At 39.0% G+C, this 13,040-nt stretch overlaps 2 protein-coding genes across 3 annotated transcripts in view; one reads left to right on the plus strand and one right to left on the minus strand.

The window, feature by feature from the left end:
• Positions 1-2,463: 2,463 nt before the first annotated feature.
• psmd14 (proteasome 26S subunit, non-ATPase 14) lies at positions 2,464-6,256 on the minus strand. The gene is made up of 11 exons (XM_008404461.1): positions 6,137-6,256; positions 5,362-5,417; positions 5,074-5,145; positions 4,852-4,971; positions 4,127-4,197; positions 3,844-3,994; positions 3,645-3,752; positions 3,323-3,397; positions 3,115-3,240; positions 2,835-2,897; positions 2,464-2,641 (listed from the first exon to the last, which is right to left on the minus strand). The coding sequence occupies exons 2-11, from the start codon at positions 5,407-5,409 to the stop codon at positions 2,543-2,545; spliced, it is 933 nt and encodes a 310-aa protein (XP_008402683.1). The 5' UTR covers positions 5,410-5,417; positions 6,137-6,256; the 3' UTR covers positions 2,464-2,542.
• Positions 6,257-12,630: 6,374 nt separating this feature from the next.
• The window catches only part of rbms1a (RNA binding motif, single stranded interacting protein 1a), a 17,593-nt gene continuing 17,183 nt past the window's right edge, over positions 12,631-13,040 (plus strand). Inside the window, exon 1 of one of the 2 annotated variants that reach the window (XM_008404460.2) lies at positions 12,631-12,988. The gene's annotated coding sequence lies outside the window, so the exon portion shown is untranslated. The remainder of the gene's footprint in view (positions 12,989-13,040) is intronic. The other variant, XM_017304158.1, reaches the window with a different exon arrangement.

Genomic DNA, 13,040 nt, shown 5'->3' on the forward strand with positions numbered 1-13,040 from the left:
GACAAAGCATCGACATGTTACAAGCGACTTTGGCTTTTTCAGAGAAAAATGTCGAATATAAACGCTGCTACAAAATCCTTCAAAGTTGGTTTTCCCATATTGTGTGAAGCCAAGCTGTTGATCTTCTAAAATGGTTTCAGATTATTAAAAAAAAAGAAACAAAAGGCTGCATGTTAAAGTAATTCTGTTTGGGCACACTTCATCTGGGTAGTGGTGAGAGTCAGCGACCAAACTAAAATTTAAAAGAGAAAATGCTCTAAATTGTGTTTTAAGTTTCAAAGTTTAGACTAAATAAGTCACTGAAATATTTACAACCAGTTTAGTTATCATGAAAAAAAGCTTTTTGTCCTGCTACTCTGACCGTAACTGGATTTGATCTAATCTGACTGTTCAAGTTGATTACTGGATGCAATAAATTCAAACTAAATGAATTAGAATTTTGATTTAACATTTTTAGTCTTTTTTTTTTTTTTTTTGGTACTAGTTTTACTTGTAGAACCATTTGTAAAGTATATTTTCTCTCATTTTCTTTCCTTTCGTTTTCATTCAAGTTCTAAATCGTATCACACTCCGGGCTGAGGATGGAAAAACAGCGATTTCCTTCTGGGAGGGCTGGAGAAATCTTGCTTAGAAATACTTATGATGTAACTTGAAGCCCTCTCCTCCCCCAATTAGGAGGGGTAAGTCTATCCTAACTGTCTGGTTTGTAAATACTGGAAAGACTGGAGGGGGAACATGTGCTTCATGTTCTTTGTCCACAAATAGTTACTGCAATAAAAGCTGGGATCCTATTTTTTTTTCTAACTTAAAAAAAAGTAAGAGGGATAAAAGCCGTTCGACAGCACTCCCACTACGAGAAGCTCTTTATAAAACTAACCTTTTAAATAGCTTATCGATGAAAATAAAAAAATATATATATTTTAAATAACACTAAAAAATCATATCCATCTTCATTTTCAGCTTTTTGTCATCTTATGGTTTTAGGTCACAGCTAACAAGTATTTGGAAATACCTGCTGCCACCACCGCGTTTCAATCTTGCTGTTGTTCTTTTGATGATACAAGACGATTTTTTTGTGTCAAATCTACCTTCCCGGTTATAGGTTAGTTAGCCAAAACTTCAATTTTACTTTTATCAGACACAATCCCAGTTTAAGCCAGGCTTGGATATTCTTTTGGAAGAAAATTACGCCGTCTGTTAATCCTATTTAGTCGAGAAGACGACTAAATAAATGTTTCTAGATGGTTCTGAACAGTTTTTGTGTGTGTGTGTCTAGAATAGATCAGACAAAGAGTAAAGAATTACAGCGAATTTACACATTTCCTTTTTTCCGCTGCAATCAGCACACTTCCTCTTTCATACCCATTCATGCCCATCTTCACTAGAATCCCATCTGCAAACATCAGCTAAATCAAAAGACACCATGACATTTCAACTTCTCTGATCAGTGGGTTTTTTTAAGCAGATTGTGTAAGAAATTCTGACATTTCGTCTTTGCACATTTATGTCATGTCTGAGAAGAGAATGAATGCAGCTAGAGAAAAATCCACAGCAGTATCTGAATCCAGTGGGTTCAGAGTAAAGAGAGCACATCTTCACTGTGTCACTGGCAAAGTGACTTGTTCTGTTTTAAAATTGTACTAGTTTTAAACAATACAAAACAGGCAAAACTATATATTAAAAAAACCATACATTACTATGGTCCCAGTTATTGTATGCAAGTCTGATGACCATTTTAGTATTAAAATGACAATACTCTCATTGAAAATACTTTAAAGTTCAGTTAAATTAAATGCATCATCTTTAGGTTTTCATATAAGCTCAAACACAGCCTGGCCAACAGTAAATATACACTAGATCATTATACATAAATTCCTGTCAAAGTTCATAAACTATTTCAAAGTTTATTGCTCAAATTGATGCAAGTTTGTTTCAAATCATGTTTGCAAGTTTTTAAAACATTTTTGATTCTAGGTAACACAGGTTAACCCAACATAATGCATTATGTGCTATTAGGTCACCAAGAGCATTACTTTATAAAATTAATGTTCACTTTCTTAAAATCTAGATGGTTTAAATTGAGAAATAGTATTATTTGTTAGATTAGAATGACAGAGGAAACCATGAACGTCACACTTATGTAATAAACCACAGGTTTTATTATACAAATGATTCCATATTGATCTGACTTTTTACATCCGATTCTGTGATGGGCTACTTTTCACCATCTAGTGGTTGGCAAGAGAATTACATCAACGTTGAGACGTAAACGAATATTTCTGCAATAGTTTGACTCAATGCAGTTGTAATAGAATGTATACATCGTTTAAAATATATTAATATCTCTTTGTATGTTTCAATTTTTTTTTTTTGCACTATTGACGTTTCATGATTGATTGGATAAGTGTCAGAAAATAATCTGCAAAAATCTTAGGAAGGCAGAAGTAATAAAGATTGACAAAGCAGTATTTCATACATACATTTATTTTATATAAAAGGAAACAATGGTTGTAATATTAACAGTTATACACACAGGGATCCATCACTGGAAAACTACGGTGTCCAGCATGGCGGCTAGGCACTGAACGATGTTGGAGGTCATTAAAACATCTACGTGCTCCTCCAGGTGTCTCTTTGGATCCTGAGAGAAGAAATGATGATGTTTTTACTAAATACATATTGTAACAGGACTTATCAGCTCCATAAACATGAAACATTACTAAAAGAGCAAGTTGACAAATGAGCAATAAGTCAGCTTTAAAATTAATGATATGTTTGGGTTTTTTACGCTTAAAAAAAAAAAAAGAGGAAAAGATAAAGAAATAAATCAGTACCTGTTTTCCAACATTCTTGATAGCCAGCTGCTCTGGGGTCATTTTATCTTCCTCTTCAACAGCCTGAGGTAAAAACAATTTTATTTTATTTTAAGTAAAACACCTTCCAGCTTATTTTACTGTGTCATCCAAAAAAAGGTACCAACTTATTTAGCGCAACAATATTTTAAAATCAAAATGACCTCTTATTTAGTTAGAAATATTTCTAAATGGCGAGCCATCCTCTAACAGGCTCAATGAAACGTCGTCGTGTTGTAAACCGACAGTGTTCAGGTTCTACCTTATTGTAGTTCTTTGCCAGCTCCAGCATTTCTTTGACGATCGTCTCATTGAGCTTGCAGTGCTCACTGTAGTCCTGCAGAGTCAGGCCCTCCATCCAGCTCTTTTTATGCAAGTTCAGCAGCATCTGAAAAATTCATAGAATGAATCACGTTTCACAAGAAAAACATAAAACTAGATGCGGGTCTTAAGATATATACACTTCAAACCTTTTGCTCCAGCTCATTCTTTCTGTAATTGATGGTGATGGAGTAATAGTGTCTGTTAAGTCCATGAATCAAGGCCTAAAGGAGAGTAAAACAGATTATTAAGTACAATAAACATATGGATTTATATTGATTATCAGGAAAGGTTGCAGGAAAACACAAGAAAAAGAAAAGGTTAAACGTGGAAATAAAACAGTTTATGGTGCATTGTAAAGGTTTATTTCAGATAAACTCTCTTAACTTTTGTTTGGTTCTGTACATGGCTTAAAAAGAGATAATTGCAATTTTAAAATTGCCCCCGTTTTTAATCTAATGTAAAAGTTACCTGGATTGACGGCTTGTTGAGATGACCCAGGTTGGATGTGGTTTGCCTCGGTTCATGACCCAGAACCATCATGTTGGCATTAATCAGTCTGAAGGCATCAATAACCACCTGAGGGACACAGTGGCAGGAAAAAAAATCAGTTTTCCTAAATAATTAAAACTTTGATAGAGTGATTTTACTCAGGGGTTCCGGTGCCCACCTTTCCTTTGACGCTCTGAATGGGATCGACTACCACGGCGACGGCTCGCTCCGACAGCGCCTCGAAGCTCTGCTGTGTGTTGATGTCCACACCTGACAGCCAGCAGCCAAAACCAGGGTGACTGTGGTACCATCCTACAACCATCTCTGGTCTGAAGCAAACAAGCAACAACTTTTCAATTTTTGGATTTTCTTAAAATAAAATAAAAAATAAAAAAAACAAGTGTGGGACTTTGAGACCCCTTCTTTAACAAATTCAAAATGCTGGTCTTGTTGAGTCGTACCTGCCCGTCTGCTTCAACATGTCCAACATCTTAGCCTGGAAGACGGGGTCCACAGCTTCTACACTCACTCCCTGTGAGACACACACACTCCTTAGTGAAAATGAACAGCGAAAACTAAGGATTCCAAACTACTTGAAAACTATTTATGAAAATGAACCAGCCATTTTTTTTATCCTGGCACAAGAATGGTGAATTCTTCAATGATGGTGTTATCAGGAGAGTAAATGAAGATTTGGAGGGGAAGCAAAATAAAACTGTGCAATATTCTTTCTAAAAAAGACAATGTTGAAAATTGCAAAACCAGTCCTAGGTGAATTAATACGGTTTTTTTTCCAGCCTGGTATGCTTACTGCTCATTAACCTAATTGCAATAATATATGATTTTGAGGCAACGAGTGATGACAGTTTCATCGTTTTTACAGGACCTCCTATGAGTCCAAGTTGTGTCTGAAAAGCTGTTGCAGCAATATGAGAAATGCACCATGCAAGATTGCAATATTAGCTATTTTTAGATGTTATGTTTTAACCCTTCAAATTTTTAAGAAAAGTTGCACCGCTTTCCAAAAAATTTGTGTGTGCAGAGAATTTTCCCCCAACTTCAATGTGCAGCAGTAACTATGTGTGTGTGTGTGTGTGTGTGTCTGTGCTCAGGTAAGAACAACTTTTATTCTGACAGACACAAAATCTCCACAACATGCATTCTTGATTTTAGAGGGGATACGTACTGTTCCTGACTGAGGCATGGCAAACACATCGATCACTCGCACTGTGTAGTCGTCAACAAATTCTCCCAGCATCAGTCCCATGACCTCCATTGGCACACCGGCACGCCCGTGCTTCAGCATCTGATGAGGAGGGACAGCAAAAAAAAAAAGAAAAGAATATTTGAAAGGGTTGGGCTTCAGGTATATGACAGAGTTAGCTGTGATGATGAGTTATTTTATTACCTTAAGCAGGGCCAGAGAGGAGATGTACACCTGTTCTGCAGTGTCCACAGCAGGAGCATCTGTGGGGGGTCCCTGATGAAGCAAAGGATGAATCATTGTTACACACCATAAGGTTTTTGCAACTACATTGAAGTTTGTGTGCAAGGAAATACGGGAGGGGGAAAAAAAAGGCTGGGAAGATGAGTTACATCAGTCTGAGCTTGAAATTCACAGTGAAATAACTTCACAATATAAAACTCAATCAAGCTCACTGCTTTTCTTTTATATACAAGAACATTTCAAATGTACCTGGCCAAGCCCTGGCATTCCACCTCCAAGCCTCAGCAGCCGGTCCATATTGAGATCTGTGAACACATTCCCAGAGTCTTACCATTAAAACTCCAGCGGCAAATATTTTAATGAAAGCGCATTTTAATGTAATAATATGTGTTTATTAAAATATTTCAAATGAAATAAACAAATGGATAAGAAAAGGCTTTGAAGACCTGAGAGTCATAAATGGCTTAGCAAGAATAAAGAGAGGGTTATTAACTATTTACGTGTTCCTCTTGATATTATTAGGCGATTCTGTTTATATCGTAATTGGATGTTTGTGTTAGGAATTACACTTAAAATGTGATTAAGGCCAAGTGTTTATAAAATGATTTTTCCTTTTTTCAAAAAACTGTCGCTTTGTTCTCATGAAGTGACAAAACAGAGACAGAGAATTTAGTATGAGAAAGCAAAATAACCCAGCTAATGCTAGGCTGATGTAGCCGAGTTGCACACTGCCTTGAAACGTAAACACTCAAATGAATATTAAACTATTCATAGACGCCATTTTATTTTTAACCATACTGAAAGCCATCATATTTAGGGTGTAAAAAGTAATTATTAAATAAAGCATAGACTTAAATTAGCTTGGTTGCTAAACACATTCGCGTTATGTTACCGTTAGCTAACTCATGCTAACTTAGCTTGCATGGCTTAAGCGAAAGAAAACGAGCTTTTGTGTGAACGTCACATGTACCCAAAGCTGTTAAAAAGTCTCTACGGAGCGTCTTCAATGTACATCTGCTTTTACCTGCTGTCAGATGTCTCAGGCGTTTAGATGGATGTTGTTCAGCGTACAGTCAGACCAAACCAGCGAGCTACAATGAATCAGCCAGAAACCAGAATAGTCTTTTTAGACGGAACTACTTCCGTCGCACGAAATTTACGTTCAGTGTTAAAGCTCGTCTGGCGCATACAAATATGAACCACTAGAGGGCGTCACGTTCATTGTTGCAGGTGATTTTCCTGCACTTATCTGTCATCTCTGCCGTCAAATGACCTTATAAAAAGGGAGATTTGGACATTAAGAGTCTTTGAGAAGCTTATGCAGACTATTGAAAATTAAATGGTTATATTTCACAATGTTTGTGAAGATGAAGATAAAAACAAACATAGTGATAAAACTAAGTGTTTACCTTATTGCAAATTAATTTGTACTCTTGACGAGTTACTGTCAACTTGAAAACTTGCTTTGAATGCATTTCATTGAATCAATCAATGAAATGCATTTTAATTTAAATATAGTGCTGTTTCAGAATTTTCAAGCATTGACACAATTAACACCATTTTGGTTGTACTCATTCTCTATGAAACCTCTAAAGATGTTTTACTTAGCTGCTACTACCGCAAAAGTTAAAAAATATGTGAATATTCATATATTAATAAGGGCAACAATACCTGTCTCACACAACTGTTTGTCTTTGTAGATATTTTAATCCATTCATATATCTTGGTTTGTTTTGGAAATGATCTCAACTGATTCATAATTGGAGAGCATGGTAGCAACACTATAGGGTTTGTTTTCTTTGGCCACTGAAATCTACGGTGACTCACTGGGAGAGTTACAAGACACGAGACAAATGAATAGTGGGAAAAGGTTGTTTTGGTGCCTGATGTTCTAGTTTGCAGTAATTTTATGTACTGTCACTAAGGAAACTTTTCAAACTGTTCTTGAGTGGCAATTTCTGAATTAATCTGATGCTATTTTTTTCTGTCCTGGGAAAAATACTCCCTCTTTATGGGGGTGAGTCTGCATGATGTACTTCTGGGCTTGTGCTGTGATTCTGGAACAAACGGCAACAACTTCGTGTCAGAAAGCTTCCAGTTTCAGAAAACAATGAAATAATAAAAACAGCTGGGAATCACCTAGCTGGAAATGTGCTTGTTTATCACCTGTCAATAAAATTCAAATTAATTTAACTGAATTTATTTATATAGTACAGATTCCCAACATAGGCACTTCACCAACAAATAAAGTTAATTCAATCTTTAACCACATGTTGTGCTATGGATCACTGGAAACGATTAGAAATAAGTTTGTCACGATTTCTGACATTATAGGTCTCAATGATTTTGTCTTTATTTCTGTTATTGGAGCCATTCAGATCTTTGAGTGAGGTTTGTTTCTGTGTGCATGTGAGCTCTTTTAGCTTACTCACTAAAACATCTCATAAATAACTTTTAGCTACAGTTATTTTAGACAGCTGTACGTGTTGTCGGAAAAGTTTGAGCGATTTTATGCTTGTACAGGTCTGGTTGGAATCAGTCCTGGGTATTCCAGGATGTGGCTGTCGAAATTAAACTCGACAGCCAGCCTGTGATTGGTGAATCACAGTTATGTCATGATTTGTCAAGAAGAGCAATTACCTATTCTGAAGAGTGGTTACATTCAAGGGCTGCATAGTGGCGCAGCTGGGAGAGCTGTTGCCTTGCAGCAAGAAGGTTCTGGGTTCGATTCCCAGCCAGGGGTCTTTCTGCATGGAGTTTGCATGTTCTCCCTGTGCATGTGTGGGTTTTCTCCAGGTACTCCGGTTTCCTCCCACAGTCCAAAAACATGACTGTCAGGTTAATTGGCTTCTCCAAATTGCCCCTAGGTGTGAGTGTGTGTGTGCATGGTTGTGTGTCTCTGTGTTGCCCTGCAACAGACTGGCGACCTGTCCAGGGTGTACCCTGCCTCTCGCCCGAAACGTTAGCTGGAGATGGGCACCAGCACCCCTCCCGACCCCACTGAGGGACAAGGGTGCAAGGTTATGTTCCATCTTCTTATTTAGACTCCAGGGAAACAGACACTGATTACTTAATGTGACTGATCAAGATTTGCATTGAAAGCATAAACTGATTCAGTAAAAAAAAAAAAATGCTTAAATGGACTGAATTTATAAAGAACCCTTTATATTATACTAACACCTCGAGAGATTTGTTTTGTTGCTTTACAGCAGACATGTTTGCCCAATTGCACTTAAAAAAACAACTAATTTATGCATCAACATGGAACTTGAATACGTGCTACATGAACATGAAGAGGAAGCTGGAACCAAACCAACAACCTTCTGATTGCAAGAGTCCTACTCTACTTTAATTTGCAATTCTTTTTTCCAACCTTAGATGTGGCCCGGGTGATTTATAGGATAAAAAAATATATATTTCTTGATGTAAGATTTAAAGTTGTGTATTTCTATAAAAGCCTCAGTGTGAGATTATGACGTACACCTCCAGTTCATTGTGACTTTTCCCCTGTTTTAGACAGCTTTGCTAGCGGCACCCAGAAGTGTGGCGTGTTCTTTTTCTGAGAAAAAGAAATGAAAGAAATCCTGTTTGACATTTTGTGCGCTTTTTCTTCCATTTCAAGCAGCCATTTCATTATTCCCCGTGGGGCCACAAACTCCTGGCCAAACCAGAACAACTCCGGGGTTGTGAGAAAGCTTCGCCGTTTGAATTCACCAACTCAGTTGTCGTTGGTGAAGAAACATTTGCGAGCGTTCCACTCAAACACACAGCAGTGCCAGGCTGGCCAGCTGGCATTTTGAGAGGAATTTCAAACTTCCCTGTTTCTTTGATGAGTTTTGTAAGGAGCAGATAATCATCTGCATTCCTCACCGACCCCCCCTCCCTTTCCCTGCCCCTCATACCTCAACACACTCCGCATTCTTAACCAGGATTTCCTTCCTTGTGCTGGTCCGAGACTGCTTCTCTCTGGCCTCAGCAAGTCAGAGCGAATTCATCAGACAGTCGTATTATTTACACATTTTCACCTGTTGAGTAACTGTGTAAATGTATTATAAAATATGTAAAGCTCACATAAATAATACATCCATTCAAGTTGACAACGCCCATACAGAAGCAGATTTTTTTTCAATAGATGCACTTTGTGTTGCATCTAATTGGAACTGGTCCAAACTGGAAACTAATTTCTTACCTTTTAAATCAGTTGATTTTCTGGATAATTGATGAAGATGGAGAAGCTAAAAAAAAAAAAACTTCTCTGATTTGTGAAATTTCGTTTCTGTAAAATAAAATGTAATCTGCGACCTGCGCAGTCGGCGTCCGGGGGTTATTAACCCACCTGGCTGGGTAACAACAGGCACAGGGAGCCATCTGCAGCTGATCGTGCCGATAGGAATGATTGGACTTTTCAAGGTACATTAGAAGTCACTTGAAATGCAAAACCAGCATGAAACCTTAATCCTGTCTGCAGAGGAAATACAGGAGAGAAATCTGATGCTGTAAGAGCCTCCCTGCCACCCTGAAGGGATTTGGATTTTTAGAGTTAACTCACAAGAGTCCAACAGGACCAGATGATGGGGTGGCTGCTGTTTAGAGCTCCTAGAATGGTTTGTAAGTGAAAATAAGACAAAAGTGAAAAGCGAGATGTGCAGATAGGCAGCTGTGGTGTTGCATAATATCATAATATGCTTGGATAATTTCCCTGCTGTATTTCAAGGTAAAAATGTCAAATCCATTTTCCAAACAAGTCTCAAATTTCTACAGTATTGGTGCAAAAGTTATTATTAGTACTGGTACAAGCTGAAAGTTTTTTAAGGCTTTTAAAATGGCAGATTTTGTTTTTGTTTTGTTTTTTTACCCACCCATTTTCAGAGGAATGTTCTTTTTTGTTTCTTGAGCCCTTTAACCCTGACCTATGAACTATTCGAGCTCAAGAAAAATGCACCCAGACTCAAAAGACGAGTCGATGTTTTGTAAACATCACACACAACTTAGCATGAGTTTTAAAATTTATCTCTAGGCGCCATGTTTCTAAGAGCCTGTCACAACAACACACGGATTGTTAGAATGCATTGCATTCCATCAATGAAACAGAAGATAACACAGTTTGATAGGGTGGGACGGCAGGGGGCGGGGATAGAGAATCACCATTTTTGGCTACAAGACATGGCACAGACAGTTCACGAAGGAACACTTGACATAGTACAACATTCAGAACTCTAAAGTGCCAAGTATCCCTTCGGTTCGGGTGCATTTTATATGCTGGAATGATTCATAGGTCAGAGTTAAGTGGCTCAGAAATACATACAGCATCTCTAAAAAAGGTCAGGTACAAGAAAAGTGGGGCGAAAAAGCTGTTGATGACAATAGACAGACAATAGACAGACTTTGAAAGACCTTTCTAAAGCCTAAAGCATTTTTTTTCTTTAAAAAAAAAAGAATGACTTAAATCAGTCAAACAAATGAACATCAACCAAATGCATTTAACTATCTGCAAGCTGTAAAGACAACTTGTTGAAAGCTCCGAATGAGCATCAAAATCGGGGAAAATAGGAGATTGAAGTGACTTTAGATGCGGCGTGGTTGTTGGGGCCAGTCGGTTTAGCCGGGGTGTTTCAAAAACTGCTGATCTGCTGGAAACTTTATGCATGTACCATTTCTCGAGTTACAAAAAACGGTCCAAGAAAGAGTCAGTTTGAGCTGAGCGGAGGATGTGTGGATGGAAATACCTTGTCGGTGTCAGGTGGTTGGAGATGATAGAAAGGCAAAAGCAGTGCACAAGGAATACAGTCTCTGAACACAACCCGTCGAACCTTGAGAAGGTCGGGCCACGTCAACAGAAGACCACAACAGGAGCCATCCCTGCCAACTATGAACAGGAACTTTAGGCTATATGTCATACAGACTCTCCTAAATTTGATAATAACAAACTGGAACATTTTGAGGTTCGATGAGTCTTAATTTCAGCTGCGACACAGTCAGAGTTTAGCATAAAGACCATGAAATCATGCACACATTATCCGTTTCGCCTGGAGTTTGCGACCTACTGGTGTGAGGGATAACATTTCTCAACAACCTCGGTTCCCCCGTCACTACATGAGCGTAATTTATGTACGTCACCAAACTGACCATGTCCAACTCTTAGTTACCACAGTGTCCTTCATAAAATAAAAAGTGTCATGGACAATCACGGGAAACCTCTTCATGAGGCTGTGAAACAACAACAGGGTCTTCAGTCAGAGGCTGTAATACAGACAGCTACAGGAGATCTTTCCTGCTCAAAGCCTTCAGCAGTGTAAAACTTTTTGTAAAAACGTGGATATGAGATACAAGGGCATCAGAAGTACTTTATGCGATTAATAAAGTACTTCTGAATGGCATTAAATTAAAGTCACAAAGCTCAAATCATCTCAAAGTGGTTTAAGATGACAAGTACTCTGTGCTCCAATGTCCTCGGCAGATCAGTTAAAGGATTGGTTGAAAGAGGAGAGATTTGTGTCGTGGGCAGCCAACAAAACAGCAGCAACTCTGTGGTGAGGCATGCCATCATGTCCAAAAGCGTGGACAAAAATCTCCATCGAGAGATTCTGACACATGGTTGAATTTGTGCAACGGTGAAACACAGCAGTTCGGAAAGCACAGGGAGATCTAATCTGGAGCTAGCCAGGTGTACCTAATAAAGTGCGATAGCCTTTTATTTTCATCGGCCCCCAAGAAGAATTCAGGCTAAGGCAACGTTTCGTTTCAAAAAGACTAAAATATCTAACGTGCTTCAGCTGTTGTTTGGTTCAGTATGCTGCCTGTAGTTCACAATCACTGCAAGCCTTCAGAAACGTAGAGCTAAAAGCTGAACGGAAGGCGACCCATTGAGCTTTGAGGTGTTTGAAGAAGTATAAACCGAAGCTGCTGTAGTTCTGCTTCTTTTTTTCTTTTCTTTTTTTTCTCAACAGCATTGAGGAAATATTCTCTTTATGTTTTGTGAACACAGCTCATGTGTGAACTCCAACAGTGTATGAATGATCCTATTGGTCTGCAAGTGTTTTTACCTCAGCCTCATCTCCTAATATTGTAGCTATATGATCTGCATAGATGGGGCTTATAGATGCTGGCTGCATTTCAGGAAATCTACATAAAGGACTAAATGAGAGATGATAACGATGAGGAGGAGGAAGGGGTGGTGGAGGGGGGATCCTTCTTTGTTTCCAAATATTTGCAGTGTATTAATCCTGTCCCCCACTCCCTCCTCAACACACAGTTGGGGTTTTTACAGGGAGACTGTGACCTCCTGACCGGCCAGTCGCTGATTATATTTCATTGCATCCTGATTCTCTGTCATGCATGCTAGATGGGGGGAAGGGCATAAAGAGGAAGAGGATATGTGTGTGTGTGTGTGTGTGTGTGTGTGTGTGTGTGTGTGTATGTGTGTGTGTGTGCGCGTGTGTGTGTGTGCGTGTGGTTGGAGGAGGTGGGGGTGAGGAATGCTTGGTATGTGCGGACGGGCGATAACAACGCGAGAGGCGAGCAACGCGCGTGCAAATAAAACTTCCCCCCTAAAAAGCGCCTTTAATGCAATTTTTAATATACGCCGACAATATAACAGAGGTCTAAACGTAGATATTTCCAACCGAATCGAAACGTTGTTGGGGAGTTTTGAGGCGGGGAACACGCAGTTTGTGAGCTGTGCAACACCCCGTAGAGGCGGAGATGGTTCGGTCTGTAGTAGGTGGGGACAGCCGAGCGGTCTGCAGCAGGACGTCGTAGATCAATGAACCGGACCGGAGGGTTGGTCCATCGCCTGGTGTGAATCTGACTGTATTATAGATGTGTCAGTACACCTATCAAGGACCGGGGCTTTATTCGCTGTTAACCAGCCGGTTCAGTATGCGGATATTATAAAGGCTGTTTTACAAGCCTCTCTCCCCCCCCCCCCC

Source organism: Poecilia reticulata, linkage group LG3 (assembly GCF_000633615.1).
Source record: "Poecilia reticulata strain Guanapo linkage group LG3, Guppy_female_1.0+MT, whole genome shotgun sequence".
Taxonomy (NCBI): Eukaryota; Metazoa; Chordata; class Actinopteri; order Cyprinodontiformes; family Poeciliidae; genus Poecilia; species Poecilia reticulata.